This window comes from Copadichromis virginalis, linkage group LG1 (assembly GCF_057382275.1).
Source record: "Copadichromis virginalis isolate Kocher_CV1m ecotype Utaka linkage group LG1, C_Virginalis_male_GT1.1, whole genome shotgun sequence".
Classification (NCBI taxonomy): domain Eukaryota; kingdom Metazoa; phylum Chordata; class Actinopteri; order Cichliformes; family Cichlidae; genus Copadichromis; species Copadichromis virginalis.
This window is the reverse complement of record NC_140618.1, coordinates 4,837,876-4,857,993: the sequence shown is the minus strand read 5'-3', so window position 1 is coordinate 4,857,993 and position 20,118 is coordinate 4,837,876. Positions and strand designations below refer to the sequence as shown.

The following is a 20,118-nucleotide window of genomic DNA, read 5'->3' as shown; positions in this document are numbered from 1 at the left end:
CTGCTATCTGGAAGCCAGATAATAAAGACAACAAGCTGTGTATTATGTTACACAGCATGTCCAGCCTTGAAGTAAATGGCCTTAAACTGGAGAAGTCAGCTCACGGTCCTATCAGGACAGGGCAGAAATTGTAAAGCTGCAGTGGCCTCAGACTCACAAAAACCAAAAACAAGAAAGCGTGAGCTGATGAGCTATTAAGGAACTTTGATGGTATGCTCAGAATATGATATGGCATTGACAATTCATGGGTCTAACGTGACTTTTGTTCACTGTGTAATGGCGCCAGAGACTTTTTCTTCCCACATCTTTGACCCCTTCATACCAATCAGCTGTAGTCAAGGTGGAGATGTCACCATAATATGAAGAACTATTTTGCTTAGCAGTTGTATTTTTCCATCCATTAAATCTGCGCCATACTCGGCCCAAGAAACACAGTGTTGATGAGAACAGAGTACGATGTACTGATAGCATTAAGAAAAGTTTAAATACCAAATACTAATCATAACTCATGTTCTTATTTTTCTTTGCAAGTTTGTGTGTCACCAGCTGTTTTTAGGTGAAAACGACACTAAACAAAACAATAATGTGCGTGTGTAAGCTGTGACTTAGAGTGGCAACTTTTAGTAATGACCGGTGAGATAATTATAGTCGTTCTAAGTCATTAAACTAATTGGACCTGAAACACAAGCAATTGAAGCAGATACCAGTGGGAGCAAAAGATACCAGTGACTGACATGTGGCAGGATGTTAATTTAAGAGTAATTATGCAACCATAACCTCAGCTCACTAAGAACTAATTGTGAGTAATGAACAACTAATAAACCATTTGCTTCATATATAGTTGTGTCTCTGTGTGTATGCATCTGTGTGTCTTTATGTGTGTGTTTCCATTTGACAGTGAAGAATCCAAACACAGTTGTCATTTAGTCCTGTCACCTGATATGAAACTGAAAAAAGGCCTACACCCAGTGCATACACACATAACATGAAAGATGTGCATACGCCTGCTGGATGCATTTATCCAAGTAAAACAGATACATAGCAATCACTACCATTCACTTTATTACAGTTGCAGGTTTGCTTGCATTGCACAGCAAATGAAAACCCAGAGACTGATGAATCCCTCTGCAAAAGTACAGATAATAGTTGCCATGGAGATGCACTGGTGGGAAGGCCAGAGATGCCCTAGGCAAAGAACCAGAGAAAAGGGAAGCAGAGAGAGAGAGATGCTATCATTACAGAGCAGAAGAAGTGATTTTCCTGGGAAGGAAACAGTGTACAGCAGCATGTACAGTGTGTGTGTGTGTGTGTGCACGTGCAAGTGAATTAGTTGCAATTACTCCAAGATGGGGTTTAGTGGCCAAGAGGAAGAGTGTGTTTCTACAGTGGGGAGGTTGGGGGTTTCAGTTCCCATCTCTGCCAGACTGGAAGTGTCCTTCCACCTGCCTTTTGTGTGAATACAATAAAGTGTTGTATGACTTGTGCGTGAATGGCTAAATGGCACATACAGTTCAAAGCTTTATGAAGGATCAAGAAGACTAGAAAGCACCTTATAACTGCCAGTATATTTACCATCTTATGCAATGAATGGAGTTAGAAAATATACCCACACTTTGAAAGAAAGTACCTCATTGTACCCGCAGAGGTAAAATGGCTTATAAGTAATAATGTTATACTTTTAAAGGGTTTGCATTTTATAAAGACCTTTCTTTAACGTCTCTGGAAAATTTTATGTGTTTATAGCGGTAAGCATTGATATATTTCTATAGTTTCATTATTTGTTTGTTGCTATAGTCTTTATCAAGCCTTGCTGAATTTCTTTTTCTTCCAGTTGATATAAATCTAGAATGACAGTATTATTGTCAAAAAAAAAAACTGTAGCTACAGGGATATTAACCCTTTAAACCCCAACCTAATTTACCCTTTAAACCAGGGGTGGGCAACTCCAGGCCTCAAGGGCCGGTGTCCTGCAGGTTTTAGATGTATCCTTCATCTAACACAGCTGATTTAAATGGCTAAATTACCTCCTGAACATGTCTTGAAGTTCTCCAGAGGCCTGGTAATGAACTAATCATTTGATTCAGGTGTGTTGACCCAGGGTGAGATGGGTGAGAGAGGCCTGGAGTTGCCCATCCTTGCTATAAATGCTAACCATCACCAGTGACGGGTTAAGGTTATTTGATTGTGAAAATAAACTCTTATATTTGAAAACTAAAACAGTTGTGATACAATTTCTGTTCCACTCTGTACAGACACATTCCTTAACAAAACAGGGGTAACCCTAATAACGAGTTAATGTAATAACGATGTTTGTGCTGGTGTGTCGCTTCCCGTTCCCACCGCTTTGAGCGCTTTTCCGGTGTTCACAGTGATGTTACTGTGTGCCAGTGAGTGACTGCAGTCTGTGTGTCTGTTTGGTATTCCCACTCTGTTCTCCTGTCTCTCTCTCTTGCAGTGCAGTTCAGACAATCGCTTCCGTAGCAGCAGACAGTTTGACCTTAGCAACAGGCCAAGATCTGTGCTGTCATGGAAACCGTAGCAACCCTGTCAGTTAAGTCAGTTGCTAGGTGATAAAGATCAGTTACTTTGCCATTTACAAGGGAGGCGCTCACTTTGCCTCAAGTGTGAATACATATCATCAGCTCCATTCAAGGTTTTAAGCACAAAAATATAGGAGTTATATAAAGAACATTAATTGTCATTCAACACTCATTTACATTACACACACACACACACACACACAAAAAAAAAAAAAAACACCCAGCACGCCCCTGTGGGCGGTTTATCCTTCAAGCTCGGGTCCTCTACCAGAGGCCTGGGAGCTTGAGGGTCCTGCGCAGTATCTTAGCTGTTCCCAGGACTGCGCTCTTCTGGACAGAGATCTCCGATGTTTTTCCCGGGATCTGCTGGAGCCACTCGCCTAGCTTGGGAGTCACCGCACCTAGTGCTCCGATTACCACGGGGACCACCGTTACCTTCACCCTCCACATCCTCTCGAGCTCTTCTCTGAGCCCTTGGTATTTCTCCAGCTTCTCGTGTTCCTTCTTCCTGATATTGCTGTCATTCGGAACCGCTACATCGATCACTACGGCCGTCTTCTTCTGTTTGTCTACCACCACTATGTCCGGTTGGTTAGCCACCACCATTTTGTCCGTCTGTATCTGGAAGTCCCACAGGATCTTAGCTCGGTCATTCTCCACCACCCTTGGGGGCATCTCCCATTTTGACCTCGGGACTTCTAGGTTATACTCGGCACAGATGTTCCTGTACACTATGCCGGCCACTTGGTTATGGCGTTCCATGTATGCCTTGCCTGCTAGCATCTTGCACCCTGCTGTTATGTGCTGGATAGTCTCTGGGGCATCTTTACACAGCCTGCACCTGGGGTCTTGCCTGGTGTGATAGACCCCAGCCTCTATGGATCTTGTACTCAGAGCTTGTTCTTGTGCTGCCATGATTAGTGCCTCTGTGCTGTCTTTCAGTCCAGCTTTGTCCAGCCACTGGTAGGATTTCTGGATATCAGCCACCTCCTCTATCTGCCGGTGGTACATACCGTGCAGGGGCCTGTCCTTCCATGATGGTTCCTCGTCTCCCTCCTCTTTCTTGGGTTTCTGCTGCCTGAGGTATTCACTGAGCACTCGGTCAGTTGGGGCCATCTTCCCAATGTATTCTTGGATGTTCCTTGTCTCATCCTGGACTGTGGTGCTGACACTCACCAGTCCCCGGCCCCCTTCCTTCCGCTTAGCGTACAGCCTCAGGGTGCTGGACTTGGGGTGAAACCCTCCATGCATGGTCAGGAGCTTTCTTGTCTTTATGTCAGTGGCTTCTATCTCCTCCTTTGGCCAGCTTATTACCCCAGCAGGGTACCTGATCACGGGCAGGGCGTATGTGTTGATGGCCCGGATCTTGTTCTTACCATTCAGCTGACTCCTCAGGACTTGCCTGACCCTCTGCAGGTACTTGGTGGTTGCAGCCTTTCTAGCGGCCTCTTCATGGTTCCCATTTGCCTGCGGGATCCCCAGGTACTTGTAACTGTCCTCTATGTCTGCAATGTTGCCTTCTGGTAGTTCAATCCCCTCAGTTCTGACTACCTTCCCTCTCTTTGTTACCATCCGACTACACTTCTCCAGTCCGAACGACATTCCAATGTCATTGCTGTATAGCCTGGTAGTGTGGATCAGTGAATCGATGTCTCGTTCACTCTTGGCATACAGCTTGATGTCATCCATGTACAGGAGGTGGCTGACAACTGCTCCGTTCCGTAGTCGGTATCCGTAGCCAGTCTTGTTAATGATCTCACTGAGGGGGTTCAGGCCTATGCAGAACAGCAGTGGGGACAGAGCATCTCCTTGGTAGATCCCGCACTTGATGATAACTTGTGCTATGGGCTTGGAGTTGGCCTCTAGTGTTGTACGCCACATCCCCATTGAGTTCCTGATGAAGGCTCTTAGGGTCCCATTGATCTTGTACAATTCTAGGCATTCCAGTATCCAGCTGTGGGGCATTGAGTCATAGGCCTTCTTGTAATCAATCCAGGCAGTGCACAGGTTGGTCAGTCTGGTCTTGCAGTCTCGGCTGATTGTTCTGTCTACCAGTAGCTGGTGTTTTGCACCTCTGGTATTCTTGCCAATTCCTTTCTGTGTCCCGCTCATGTATTGACCCATGTGCCTGTTCATCTTAGCCGATATGATGCCTGACAGGAGCTTCCATGTAGTACTGAGGCAGGTTATTGGTCGGTAGTTGGAGGGGACCAGTCCCTTCTTGGGGTCCTTGGGGATCAGGACCGTCCGGCCTTCAGTTAGCCATTCCGGGTGTCTTTCGTTAACTAGCAGCTGGTTCATTTGTGCTGCCAGACGCTCGTGGAGTGCAGTCAGCTTCTTCAGCCAGTAGGCGTGAACCATGTCGGGCCCTGGTGCTGTCCAACTCTTCATACTGGAGACCCTTTCTTGGATATCTGCCACTGTGATGGTTACTGGACCCTGTTCAGGGAGGTCGCTGTGGTCTGCCCTCAGATCCTCTAGCCACTGAGCATTGCCGTTATGGGTTGCATCCTTCTCCCATATGCTCTTCCAGTATTGCTCCGTCTCCAGCCTTGGTGGTGCTGTTCTCTTATTGTTCCCTTGCCACTGAGAGTACACCTTTGCTGGTTCTGTGGAGAACAGCTGGTTTATTCTCCTGCCTTCTATCTCTCTGGTGTACCTCCTCAAGCGGCTGGCCAAGGCTGTGAGTCTTTGCTTGGCAGTTTCCAAGGCCTCAGGTATGGACAGCTTGCTGTATTTCTTATGCACCTTCTTTGTCGCACCTTTCTGCAACTCCGTTAGTTGGCTAACCTCCCTCCGTGCTACTTTGATCTTGCCCTCTAGCCTCCTTCTCCATGGAGGGTACTGCCCCTTGTGGCTGTTCAACTTGTAGCCAAGCATCTCACTGATCACTGCTGCCGTATTGTAGATCAGCTTGTTAGTGTCGGTAATCGTGGTTGTAGGTATTGCCCGTAGTGCTGCATTAACATCATCTAGCAGACCTTCTGAGGGTACTTCACGTAATCTTGGTAACCGGCTACGGGGGATCCAGGTTTCAAGCTTGGCCATGATCCTATTTTTCAGGTCAGTTCCTCTCGCACTCAACGATCCTTCTCCTATCGCACTTGGGGCTATGTACCCAATCTCGGGTGGGGGTGATGATATCTCCCCCCTGACCTGGCGTCCTGACTCCTCCTTGCCGTAGCATTTGTGTTGTACCTCGTCAATCTCTAGCTGTGAGAGCAGTCCCTTCTTTCGAATGTTGGAACACTGAGCTACTAGTTGTTTCGCCGTCATTGTGGATGTTGGGTATCGAAGAATCCATAGGTCCCTCATCCTATTCATGTAGCCCCTTCCGCCGGGGTTACTTGCGTAGTAGCATTCCAACAACGCCCTGTTTTCGTCCCTTGCCCACCGATGCCTTCTTGTTCCAGTAGCCCACTTTTCGTCAGGGTGCCCTGGTTCCTCAACACCTGACGCGGACCTTGTTGATCCGGGCGACGTCCGAGCCGGCATGCCTTCATATTTATCTGTCTCGCTCATGTCTGCGGTAGGCTTGCTTAGCATAGGGGGTCTAGCCTTAGGACCCTTACTGGATACAGACGCCCCAGGCAGGAATCGAACTTGCGATCCTCTGTTCCAAAGGCGTGTAGTTTAACCACTACGCTATCCAGCTGCTATGATACACACATATATATATATATATATATATATATGTGTGTATATTGTTAATTATTACTTTTTGTAATGATTAACAATCAGGCGGCAGGATATCACCGCTCTCTATAAATAGTTAGCTGTATATGAATAAACTAAATCTGTATGCAAAGAGCAATATTTTGCTCCTGGGAGCAATCGTGTATGAACAGGATTTGGTTGCATTCAGGGAAAATGCACTGAGATAAAAGAGAGAAGCTCGTCCAAATGCAATCTTGAAACTATTACTTTTTTATCTGCATTTGTAACTGAACAGGAAGTCCGGCCCCATTTATCATTTGGTTACTCTGGAACCCTGAGCCCCAGAGGCCATATCAGCAGACTAGTCAGTTCTTTAGTTTGACTGGTTACTGTACTAACAAACCAAATGTAAGTAACCTGCTTGCTGTGGATAGTAATAAAATAATAAAATAACAGGTTTCTAATTTTTAATTGTATAAAAGTTAAATTATTTTTAGATCTGAGAAAGTACAAGGTTAAATTCAAATTCAAATTTTATTTGTCACGTACACAGTCATACACAGTACGATATGTAGTGAAATGCTTGGACAACTGCTCGTGACCTAAAGAAAACAAAAAAGGAAAGGCTATGAATAAGATAGGAAATAAATATGAAAAATTAAAAAGGGTAAATTTAACTAGGAAGGAATAAAATATAAATTAAGGTTAAAAATGAAATAACTGTACAACACAAATTAGAATGAAGGGTAAATTTAACTGGGAAGAATAAGATAAAATATATAAATTAAAGTTGAAAATAAAATAACTGTACAACAAAATACACAATACACAATATAGAACTATATAAGAATGTATGAAGAAATCTAAATCTAAATAAATATATACACAATAACAGCAGCTACCAGAAGTTACCATTCATTAGCCTCTCTCTGTGGGTTTCTCCAGTTCTTCTGACCTCAGGGTCATTCTTTCAAAGTCGCAAGTCTCTTACTTCCAATTAATCACATATAAATACTTATAAGGAACCTCTTCATGTCACATTTAGGAAGTACTCATCGTAGGTCTGGATACCTCGTACTGCATTCAAGCATGACTGCTGATTTGAAATGATTTTTTTCATTTATTTTTCCATTTTTATTGTCATTTTGTGGCTTAATTAGTGAAGCAGTGACACACTGTCCCTACAGATTTGTGAATTCCTTAACAGAAACATAATTACAGAGGCATCCGTGGTTGAGGAAGCACTTGGGTGCTGATAGTCATCACTTGCATACTGCATGCTTACATGCATACTGAGCCTGAGTCCAAATGAACCAAGTGGGCAATGGCACAGCTCTCTTAACTTTGCCCTGGCTAGTTTTTCCTAATCAGTCAAGTTTGTTTGACACTAGCAAACAAACTTAACTTTGGGAGTCACACAAACTTGGTTTGTGTATGGAATGGAAAGCCCACCCTTAATCTTACTAGGTGAACATCTTTTTTGCAGCATGTAGGGTCAGTGTTGTAAAGGGGCAGATTTTAACCTACTGCATGATTTTTTTCCTCAATATAGTACTTTTAGTACAATATTTAGTTTTATAGTACTTTCCTAAATGAAATAAGTTTTGGTTACTGACCCTAACCAGCAAGTAAAAAAGAGAACAAAAAAGTGAGTTTAAATAAATCTCCTCAGCGAGCAAAAACTCCTAAACAGACTCCCGGCGCGCGCGCGCACACACACACACACACACACACACACACACACACACACACACACACAGTCTCTTGGCTGACAAACATGTGACTTTCACCTCATCCCTCCAAATTCCAAAAGTGGATTTGTTACTCTTTTATCCTTTTTTTATCCCTCTGTACAGTATATTCACAGAGCACTTTGCAGCCAGGAAGCATATCAAAAGCAGGAAAGGGAGAGTGACTGAAGGGAACATGAAGGAAAACAAGTAAGGTCGCATGTCCCAGGAGGCGGTCCCACCCCGCTGCAGGACAGACATACAGAGAGGGGGGGGGGGGTTATCTCTGAAAACTGGTGCACTCCAATTATGTGAAAATAACAAACATAAAAAAACTGTAATTCTGAAAAATATATTCTCAGGCTGTAAAGTAAAAAAAAATTTCATGGGCTGTGGCTTTTTCCTTAAAAACTTTTGTTCTTGTTCACATATTATTAAAAGCAGACTATAGATACACTATTATTATTATTATTTTTTTTTTTTTGCTTTTTGCCTTTAATGATCACAGCTGAACACACCTACAGTGTGTGTACAATTATGTAATCCTCATTCACATACAGCAATTCATAAACGGTGAAGCAAATCAAAAGATAAGTATGTTCAGTGTGGTTTGAGTCTTGTTAGTTCCTCTTTTGGTTCAAGTTAACATGGTGATTTGGCTTCGGAGAAAACGAAAACTGACTTGGATGTGGACAGACACAGTAGCTGGATTCCAGATGTGAGTAGTTACAGTTTTTTTGTCTAGTTGTTGATCTCCTATGGAGTCTGAGAGGCCTGGTAATAACAGACAAACAGGAAGAGCACCATCATAAATGTAGAGATCAAACACACACACACACACACTTGGCTGTAACTCCAGTCCCGTGGTTCTCACTCCAGCAGTGAGCTCATTAAAATGTGCAAAGCGACCCTTTTCGTCTTCATTCCCTCTCATCTCTCCTCCACCTCGTCCTCTCTCATTTCTTTCCCAAATCTTCATTTTTCCTTCGACACGAACTATCACACACCGACACTCTTCATTAGTTTCACTTGAGATCCACTCACTGATCTGGGGTAAGATCACATTCTCGGCAGGCACAGTTCAAACTACTCCTTCAGTTGTATAACTGCTCAACGTGCACATTGTACACTTTTATATTCTTAGTATGTGTGTATGTGTCTATGAATGTGTGTGTGTTTGGGGGTGGGTGTCGCTGCTTTAATGAATGGTTGCCGGGTAGAACAGGAGGCGTGAGGGAGGAATTTGCTAATTATGAATGGCGCACTTCTCTCTGGTTGTGAACAACACAGTGTGTGTGTGTGTGTGTGTGTGTGTGTGTGTGTGTGTGTGTGTGTGTGTGTGTGTGTGTGTGAGAGAGAGAGAGAGGGAGAGAGTCCATGTGTGTGGTTTGGCGTTTGTGAGTGTGTGGTTGTGTGGTAGGCACAAGGCATATGCTCAGATGTATGCCTGATACATCTGAGTATATGCCTTGTGGTTGTTTTAATCAATGGGGTTGCTGATTTGAATCTGCTGACTATCTGGTGAGGAAATTAAATGAACAATACTAATTACCACTGTACTGCTCATGAGCAAGGCATTAGATTGATCAGACGAGAATAGCACCAAATCATTGTTTCATATTAGAACAGAAGGGAACCCACATAACACTGATTTTGTGAAATCAAATGTAGTAGGTAATGCAGATTTAACTGACTGCAAAGGAGGTCTCCACACTCCCTGGTAATTATGGGGTACTCTAGACTAGTTTGTGTGTCAAAGGTTTAAAGCTGCTGAGGCCACTGTGGTGGAAGTGGTGACGTGGATGTCTGCCTTTGAGCAGGAAACAGCAGGAATTTTATTCCTTAAAATATACATTTCACTTTTTAAAAACTCTAACCCAACTTTCCAAAGCTTAACTGCCTCATCATCACCCTAAGCTGTTTTCACACATGAACTTCAGAGGGTATCAGGAGATTAGGTTGGAGACTGTCCAAAGTTCACATTTCTCACATCTAGGAAGCAACAGGAGAGAGTTCATTTAAGTGTACCAGAAGCACTCAGATTTAGATGAGACAGCTGCCTGGATGGAGTGTGCGGGAGGCAGGACACATGACTTACTCACTGCAAATTCAGTGGACCATCAGTCTGACAAACCATAAACTATCGACTGAGCCAGCTAAACTCTGGGGCATCTAGTGAAACCAGTTTTCACTTCGGGCCACTCATCACTGCATTCAGAGTGCATTCAGTTTTTTTAAAAGCTCTTCACAGTTGATCTGCATGCAGCTCAAGTCTGTTCAAACATGATCAAACTGACTCCAAAAAGTTTGCTGTACCAACGTTTTTGTGTCTTGCTAACAAATTCTGCACTGCATAAGAACACGCCCGCTTTGAGAGACTGCTGCATGGTCCTGATGAATGTTCAGTTCAACTCTGTTAGACATATCCTGACACGCAGTTCCTTTAGGTAAGGTCTAGAAAAGTTCAGGGCTGTTAAATAACTAATATTTAACAATATTAACTAATATATATTTAACTAATAAGTAATTTCAATCATTTTGTCATGTGGAGTGTGCATAGGTGAGCACCCAAATGCAGGACACAGACAGGCAGAGTGCAAATGAAGAATATTTCTACAATTACAAAATTATGTGTTTTATATGGTGAAATTAAAGCTAAGTGGAAGTAAAGTTCCAGTAAACGTGGGCATTGGTTGAAAATTTCCTTTTTATTTGGAAATTATAATTCCAGTTTTGGATGAAAATGTTAAAAAGAACATATTAGATTAATGCCCTTCCTCCTGCTGTACTCCCCCTGCACATTGCTTTGTAAGCCAGCCTAAGCCCGTATGATAAACAGGAGGAAATCCCATTTGGTTGCTGTTTAATCTGAATTTTCTGCTATATACATTTCACTGGCAGTAGAGATTATGGTCTCTCTAGGTAAGGTATACTATATAAGCCTGACTTCTGTTTAAAAGTCTTTAAATGCGTAGCATTTAAAGCATTGAGAATAAAGCTTTAATCACTTTTCTTGTGCAGGCTTTCCACCTGTAGCGCAGCGGCAACAGATCTGAGCACCTTGTTTGGAAGTTAGCAGTCTCTGCCATCACTTAAATTGACTTAAACTCTGAGGTCAACTTTTTCCACATGGATCTACTGCCTTAAAATAGACTGCTGTTTACAGCTGCAGGTTAGCTACTCACGAAACTGGGTCCCTGCACAGGATACACACACACTCACAAGACACTGCTTTATTTGGATGAAGCCGGGGTGTGCGCGTAGTGTCTACACGAGGCAGATCGGTGTCTTGTGTAAACACTGGCTGGAGGTAAAATAATACAAAGTCTGTGTAGCTGTTCGTGTGTTTGAAAGATGCAGCGCTTTTAACTGCATTACATTACACAGCACACAGCGAGCTGTAACGTAAATATTGATCACAGCTTTGTGATCTATGTTTTTGTGGAACAGAAAAAAGAGGTCTTTGTGGTAAATTTACTAGGAGATTTTATGCTTCACAATAAGATCCTGGTTTGGTTTTCCAGGGGCAACCAGAGATATCGGATCAGCTCTGACCAGGATGTGCATGAGGCATCGCAGCATTGAGGCCAAACTTCGTCAGTTCACCAAGTAAGAAATTATCCTTCAAGCTCCCTTATTTCAAGTAGGAATTTGTTCCCTTCTGTAACTTTTTCCTCTGATCCTAAACTGCAGCCCATCAGGATCTTTCAGAAGTCAGAAAATGCTCAACTATGTGTGTATTTCCAAGTAAAGCTGACTTTGTTTTATGATGGGGCACATGTTTGGTGAGGTTTTCTTGACAGCAATATGGACTCCATTAGGAACATTGGTCTGTCTATCCATATTGAAGTGGCTGTAAATAAATATAGCTATGGCACACAATGCAAACCGCTCTGGAAACCTCACCAGAGTCTGCTTTCAACCATTGTTTGCCTTTATCTTCATTTTTTCTACTTTCTAATGACTTTTCCACAGCAAAAGCTATTACGCTGATGATGATGGTAATGGCGATAATGATCTATGACTGTGGTAATGACGGGGTTTTTGATGAATGATTTATCTTCAAGCTCTTGTGTGGCTTTACATAAAAGATGTACACATGTCGTAATAGTCATGCATTTATCTTAATATTTGAGCATGTGTATCACATGTGTATGCATGTGTGGACATGTTGTGGGAAAATGTCCAGTTACTAAAATTCTGAAGTAGAACAATAGGTGGAGGTGATGTATACATTAACATGTTTTCAGAAATATGTTTTGTACTTTTTGCACTGTTCTGTGGAGATCTGAATATTGCAGGTTTACATTAAACCAGTCATTTGTCACAATGTCACACTTAGGAACTATTTAATGAATCCCTGCTCACTGTCTCTAATACTGCCAGTGCATCTAACTTGCATTCAAATATCTACTTCTTTGTCTCTCCCACAGTGCTTTGATGGAGAGTCTTATCACTCCTCTTCAGGACAAGATTGAGGACTGGAAAAAGACAGCCAACCAGCTGGATAAGGATCACGCCAAAGGTACACAGACATCCCAGATTTGCTTATTCATTCAACTTCAACATCACTAAATTCTAACCCCATATCCTCACCGCTGAAGTAGCTTTAAGTGTACTGCTTATGTACGGCTCTAACAGAAGGGCAAATGTTTGATCAGCTGGGCTGCACCATTGCTATGCTAGCACAGGCTAGCAGTGAACAGAAAAAGCAAACTCTGCACACCATTTTAAAATGAGGTTTCAGCAGCGCTGCATGTGGCGTGTATGCCTACCTTGATCACATTGCAGCTTCTTAGAGCTACGCTCCTCTTTACCTGCTCATCGTCACTCCTTGTAAGCTTGTACCCCAGCAGCTGGAAAAGTAATGCCTGCAGATGTCCTAACTGTCAAACAGCCAAAGAATCATGTCTGAAAATGCCAAGGAAGTATTCTCATCAAGTTATCTGTTCCATTATCTGTCCCACTGCCAGGGTGTCAGATAGTTGACCTAAACTTTGAGGCAAAGCATGTTTTGGGGCTTCTGACGTAGCCGGGACACTTCCTGCTCTGTGCGCTGGTCATTCTTTACAAATGCTTTAAAAAAGACAAAGCCAGTGTTGTTAGGATATCATTGTGCCAAATACATGTTGTCTTTTCCTCATTCCATAAACCATACTACTCAGACTATGATCAGACTGAAACCTGACACCATGAAAATTTTTCCCAAACCAAACTGTATGTTCATATGCAGGAGTAGAACTAGCCTTTGTCAATATAAACAGGATATTTACCTGTTAATATGTGTTTCCGCAGTAAACAGGTAATCTTACTTAAACATTTGCTTCCACATCATTCGGTTCTAAAACTATACCTTTGTATACAACAGTGTCTAAACGGGAGCGGGTACATCTGAAACCAAACATAATAATCAGTGTTTCGCTGACCTCTTGGTGGTTTCGGTTCCTGAAAGTTAATATTGTTTCTATTTGAGTTATTATTGGAAATGCAAGACAGTATGAGTTTGCTCAGCAGCTTTTGCATTCGTTTTTCTAAAACATCTCTCTTTATTCTCTGTCAAGAGTACAAGAGGTCACGTCACGAGATCAAGAAGAAATCATCTGACACCATGAAACTGCAGAAGAAGGCTCGTAAAGGTAACGATCAGCTGTCTAACAGTCAAGCTCAGGCTCATGGTTGTCACTCAGACAGTTCTTGTAAAGTGCTGTTTGTGTGTTTTATGTATTGCAGCTGTAAATATATTTAGATATCCAGTTCATTGTTCCTACTGTTATTTATCTAAACACAACATCGTAAGTGTAAGGCTGCAGTTAATCACAAAAAATGAGCCATTTTGTATCTGACTGGCACTCTTGATAACAGACTACGTGAGCATCATCCAAACAGTAACTTGAGTCGTTATAAGTTTATATTGCCATCTGGTGGCGTTCTGAAAAATTACAGATCTTTTCTCATTTGTCCTGAATCGCTTTACCCAGTGAGGCAGCAGCCAATAATTGTTGGTTTCTTTCTGCTGCTGCTTCCGTTCAGTTGCCAGGCAGATTAATTTACACATGCAAGTTGTCTAAAATATATTTCAAGATAATTATTTATCATTATTGAAATTGTTGTTTTATATTTTATATAAAACATATACCCTTGAATGAGTATATAACACTCATTCAAGGGTTTGTCAGAATTTAAATGTATATTTATGTAGAAAGAGAGGGGGGAAAGCAAAATGCACTTTCAATTTGAAGTATCTTTAAAGTAGCCACATTTTGCTTTGATGAATACTTTGCACGCTCATTACAGTCTCTCAGCCTGCATCATGAGGACAACTTCCAAAATGTTTTCCTACAGCTATGATGGAGCTTTTCCTTCTATATGCACAGTAACTCATGCCTGACTGTGTCAGGTGGGTTTACATTACCATATTGTAGAGGTCAGGTCCTCTGGTGTAGTATTCCACACTCTGGTAGCCTTTACGTAGCCTACAGTTGCATTGCCTCATGGGAAAAATAAGAAAACAAATTGTCGTCCAAAGCACAGGTAACTCTTGGACTTAGTTTCCTGGGGCAGTCTTTGTGAGAGTCCATCATTTTTGTCTTTACAATTATTAAACAGAAAAGCAAGTCAATATGTTAATATGTCATTCCTCTTTACTTAGTTAGGTGGGGTTTGCATTAGCATTTATTACTGCAGTAGTTGGATGAGGCTAGCTGTGTTTGTTGTGCTGTGCTGGCACAAACACAACTAATGGACTGAAACAGAAAAAGAAAAAAGTTAACATTTTACAGGAAACAGTTATTTAATCTTTAAATTCTGTTTAGGGAGAATGGCTTGTAAGCACATTAGTATGTTGGAAACAGAGTAAACAGTATTTGTAAGGCGAAAAATGCGCCCCTATGGAAAGCAAAAAAAAATAAAAAATTGAGAGGTTTGCTGTGAACAAACGCTTAGAATGTTGGTAATGTGATAACAATAATAATAATGATAATGTTGATACTGGTACCTCAAAAAAGTTTGCACCATTTAAATTGGTAAGTTTTTTTTTTGCTTCAAATCATATATGATCAAAATCAGTGAAAAAAGAAGAAGAATTTAAATTCAGCCTGTCTTCAGAGGTTTCCTGTGAAGCAATAATGTATATTAGAGAGGCTACTATTTAATATAAATTATGAATCTTAGTTTTCAGTTTGTTTCTCACTAAAGATTTCGTTTGTATTGATAAAAAGTCCCGTCATGATCATGTCAGTTTTTTCTAGCCTGATTTCTTTAGGAAGTCCACACCTTCAAAAGCAACCCAGTGACTGTGAATCTGAATGCAAGTTATATGCTTAGAGATGTCATTTTCTCACATAAAACAAGGGTAATATAAGAAATTATCTTAAAACGATAGTCTGATATCTTTGACGGGGGGTTTGTATGAGGCGCTTCACAGTAGTCAGTGCGTTACCTATTGTAGAAGTTATCACACACCTACTGTATGTACTGTAACTGAAAAGTTACCAGTGTAACAGATAAGCAAAGTCCTGCTTTCAAGGGTCAGCAGCAAAATGTGTTTTTTAAAAAAGTACAAAAGCATACCGCGACGTCACACTGCCCTTTCTCCTTAGTCCTCAGTCTGAACTTCTATCCATGCAATGTTTAAAGCCATCAGACATTCTAGTTCACATGACATGAGAGTTCATGTGGCTAAAATACGTTTTGATGCTGATCTCTTCCACACTGGCACAATGTTTCCACAATGTTGCATACCTGGGTGCATCTCCAAAATGAGACAGCTCCACTTTTGAAAACCTAAACTATCCTTTAACAGGACTAGATTAACAGTTAAACTGTGCAATGTCTGTTCCTGTGTCTGATAAGCCCCATCGCAGCTGATGCTTGAGGATATTATTGTTTCTGGATTGAACTTTTGGTTGCAGCTGTGTTATTTTGCTCTAACATTTGGCACTGTGGCTGTCTTGTGATGGCTTCCTTGTACTAACCCTAACAATGAGTTCTGCTATTTCTGCTCTCCCCGCCCCTGTCACTCTCTCTCTGTTTCCTTTCTCTTTCCTTACTTTGCTTCCTTTTTTTCTGTCTCCCCCTCTCACTGCTACGTCTTTCTGTCTCTCCTCCCCTCTGGTATTTCTATAGAGATGCAGGGTAAGTATCAGCCTGCCGCTCGCTGCTCTACCGCATCACATCCTTTTCTTTTTAAATTTCCAGCATTTGCCTGCAGGCAGTGATTATTACTAAATTTGAGGTCATGGAAAAGTTTTGGGGGTATATCAGGAAATTGTCTTTCATAATGAAATAGTCATGTAAGCAGACTTAAGGGGAATAGAGAGAACCTTATCAGGGCTGGATTAACCCACCACAGGGACTCCCATAATAAGCTGTAGGCTTTTGTTTAATTTAACTCGCTCTCGGTGCATAAATTGTTATTAATTAGTTATGAGTTTATGGTAATGTAATTAGCATACAATTATTTTGTCAAGTACACCATATAAGCACATTGCAAGCTGAAATAATAAAGCCTTAAAGCCAAATTTCTATCTGAGGCCCCATTACAACACAGGTGCTTTTAGGCTGGTGCCACTCTAGTTTAAACATGAAACACGTGCTGTGTGTGTCCTGAACTGCATCACTCTCAGTCTGTTTTCTTCATTTTAATCAGCTAAGTCCTCCATTCTAGTCTGTGTGCAGAAAATGTGCAGAAAACAGTTTGCCCAGTGGCCAACGGAAAAACTGACGTTTGTATTTGTGTTGAATTTCCCATATTTTATTCCTCCTTTGGTGCCAGAGAAACCAGACAATGTTCAAAAGTCTGCATGACCAGATTTGAAGATTTAAAGCTTTAAATCAACACAGAAAAAATGATAAAAAACTTTCATTATCTTCTACAGAGCAGACGTGTTAGGGTCATTGTAGAAGATCATGCATTTTGATGTTGGAAGGTTTCAGTCAGAAAATTTTAATTTGCCTGAAACAACTGATATTGAGATTTTTTTGTGACCGGTGATTCATGAGGTGGGGTAGCAATGTTGTTAAGTGATGTTAATTTATAGGTTAAAATATACTTCTGACCTTTCTGCACAAACATAATTATTTGTAGTCTTTTTACCACAAATTGAATGTCACATTTTGAACCTCAACCTTTCGGATCACCTGAATAGTTACATACTGTGCCCAGTGGGCAATCCAGCCTTGCTTGTAATGGGCATCATTCTACTGAGCCAACAACAACATGACAGTTTATTTATTACACCTAAATGGTCAACTGGGGTTTAGCTTTTAATTCTCCATTGAAACTAATGAAACTTGTAACCATGACCTTTTTAAAAACTACATGAACTAGCTCCAATGCTTCCTAAACAAGTTTTGCCCCTCGTGACAGATTAGAGCTCAGCGTCTGTAGTTAGCTGTCGTGTAGTGTCACTTTTAACAATGCATGATGTAACTGAACTTCTTCCTTGACTCCTGCATGACTTGTAGCTGTTACTATCAGCTTTGTAGTGACACTGCAGGCTTCAGTCTGACTCTCATGCTACCCCTCCTCGTCTGTTATCTCTGCCATTTTGTTCCTCATTCTGCTCTTACATGCTGTAAAACTACAAAGAAATTTTCATGTCTTGCTTTCCATTTACTGCATTTGATGTATTTTTAGAGATAGCAATCTTTTTTCAGATTACATATGCACTTATATTTAAGCTTTTATTATCAAGGTATTGCAGTATAGTTACAACAGATATGATAACATTACATTTTTAGCAAAACTTTTAGCGAAAAGTTAGGAAACTGACTACTGCACATTAACATTAGAACAAATACAGAGCTAAAATAGCTTAAAAACAAACACATAAACAAGTTGCTGCTTTTTTTTGTCTTGGTCAAAATTTTATAATCTGTACTAGCGGTTGGATGAACTCCTGGATTATGAGAGATATCCACATTTAGTTACATTAACACTTTTCCACACCTCCATCTTTCTTTCCTTTTTCATTTTCACCCTCTGATGAAAACCTCTACCTTCCTGTGTCAGTCTCTGCTCTCTCGTTTGATAAACGTCTCTCACCCACTGCTGCGCCTTCTCCCACCCAGGGCGAGGGGACCTGCAGCCACAGCTCGACAGTGCCATGCAGGATGTGACCGACATGTGCCTGCTGATGGAGGAGACTGAGAAGCAGGCGGTGCGCCGTGCCCTGGTGGAGGAGAGGGGTCGCTTCTGCACCTTCATTGGTTTCCTTCAGCCAGTTGTGGTGAGGACACATATGGAGGAAATGTGATAGACTTTAACAGCAGGAGGAAAGATGGACAGATGAGGGCAAGCACTGTCTAAAGTAACTTTTGAAGTGCCGTACAGAGAAGCATGTTCACTGAACAGCTCCACTGATAATTACTGTATTTGAACCCTTATGCCAGAGGCCATTGTTTGATATTGCCCCATTAAAAAAAAAAACACATGTATTTAGCTACAAAACTATAAGGCTAAAATGAACAACCTTGGGCTGTACTGATGGGAGACACTTTAAAGAATAGCATCAGTATAACATTTATCTTGCAGAAAACCATTAATTTATAAACAATGTAAAGCAAAAACGTGTAAAATGAGTTGTTACTTTGTGTCGTACTGACACGTCAACCACATTATCTTTATAAAGACAAGAAACTAAACTGCTTTGCTTACAGTACCTAATTTACAGTTTAATTATATCACGAAAAATAATCATACATAAAAATAACTAGAGCTTTGAGTATAATTAACTGTGTTATGGTTGTTGTGGAACCTGTACACTGAGAATTTTTGGACTTTAGTGTAAAAGAAAAAGTAAAAATGTTTTCTATCTTGTTTTAAGAATGGAGAGATTGCTATGCTGGGCGAGATCACCCATCTCCAGGCCATCATTGATGACCTGACTGTGCTGACAACTGATCCGCACAAACTGCCCCCTGCCAGTGAACAGGTGAAAAGCATACGCAAACATGACATCCAGAATACACAAAGACAGAAACAAATAGAAGACAAACCTCTGACTCCTACACGTTCTCTCAGGTGATTAAAGATCTAAAGGGGTCCGATTACAGCTGGTCCTATCAGACCCCTCCGTCATCCCCAAGCAGCTCTGGCTCACGCAAGAGCAGCATGTGCAGGTACTCACACACAAATACACTCTTATCCATACACACATAGGCAGTGTTCTGAGTATCAGAAAGAGGAGCCATCCTTGATGTTTATATGTCAGTGTGATTGTCAGTCGTTTTGTCTACATGTCAGTCTGTCATTACATTCTGTGCAGTCCCCGAAAAACAACTGTCTATGGGTGATAGAGCTACTCATTTAACCCCAGAAATGTTCCTTCATAATCAGGCTGTGGTGATTCTGCATAACTATTGGACTGATCAAACTGGACCACATATAGCTTTAACATGGCCATTAAAACATGATGACTGCCAAAAACTGACTGAAAAATATTAAAAAGTAAACTTAGCCAGCAAATTAGAAAATGCTGAGTGAAAGGTTGATTGTTAAGGTAGTTGAAAGGGCATCAGAAAAAAGGATGTTTCTCTTTAAATCCAAATGTCTGTTGAAATGAAAGGTCATTTATACATCTCCAAAAGTTGATTCTGTTCATCTGGACGTAGCGTTTTGTGGGAGAAACGTTTTGTCACTCATCCAAGTGACTTCTTCAGTCTCAGCTGACTGCAGGTTTCAATCTTATAAACAGTACATTTGCATAATGACTGAAACCAGCCCACTGAAGGAACAATGGGCTAGGAGGTCAGTTCCTTAATCTTAATTATGCAAATTCTCATGACCATTGATCAACAACCACTGATCAAAGCCCACTGATCAATGGCCATGAGTACCATTCACAGAGAGTTGGGGAATGGCTGCAATCACAGCATTCTAAGATGGCGAAAGATGTACCCTTAGGCCCCCTCTTCGATTCATAGACGGTCTTTCCCTTTTCACTTAAATGGCCTCCTTGACTCCACGCTCAAACCAGTATTCTTCCCTGTCCAGGATGTTACATCCTCATCATTGAAAGAGTGTCCACTGGCCTGTAGGTGTAAATAGACTGCAGAGTCCTGGCCTGACGAGGTAGCTCTTCTGTGTTGTGCCATCTGCTTCGCCAGAGGTTGTTTGATTTCCCCGATGTATAAATCCTGCCAATCCTCCTGGCACTTAACAGCGTACACTATGTTACTCGGGGGACCCG

At 41.5% G+C, this 20,118-nt stretch overlaps 1 protein-coding gene across 3 annotated transcripts in view; it reads left to right on the top strand.

The window, feature by feature from the left end:
- Positions 1–20,118, top strand: part of LOC146718182 (protein MTSS 2-like) — a 76,867-nt gene that overhangs the window by 42,919 nt on the left and 13,830 nt on the right. For all 3 annotated transcript variants that reach the window (XM_085432540.1, XM_085432477.1, XM_085432405.1), the window contains exons 4-9: positions 11,452–11,536; positions 12,361–12,452; positions 13,489–13,563; positions 17,999–18,156; positions 18,754–18,861; positions 18,951–19,048. In XM_085432540.1, the coding sequence (XP_085288666.1) occupies positions 11,452–11,536; positions 12,361–12,452; positions 13,489–13,563; positions 17,999–18,156; positions 18,754–18,861; positions 18,951–19,048 (616 nt within the window). The remainder of the gene's footprint in view (positions 1–11,451; positions 11,537–12,360; positions 12,453–13,488; positions 13,564–17,998; positions 18,157–18,753; positions 18,862–18,950; positions 19,049–20,118) is intronic.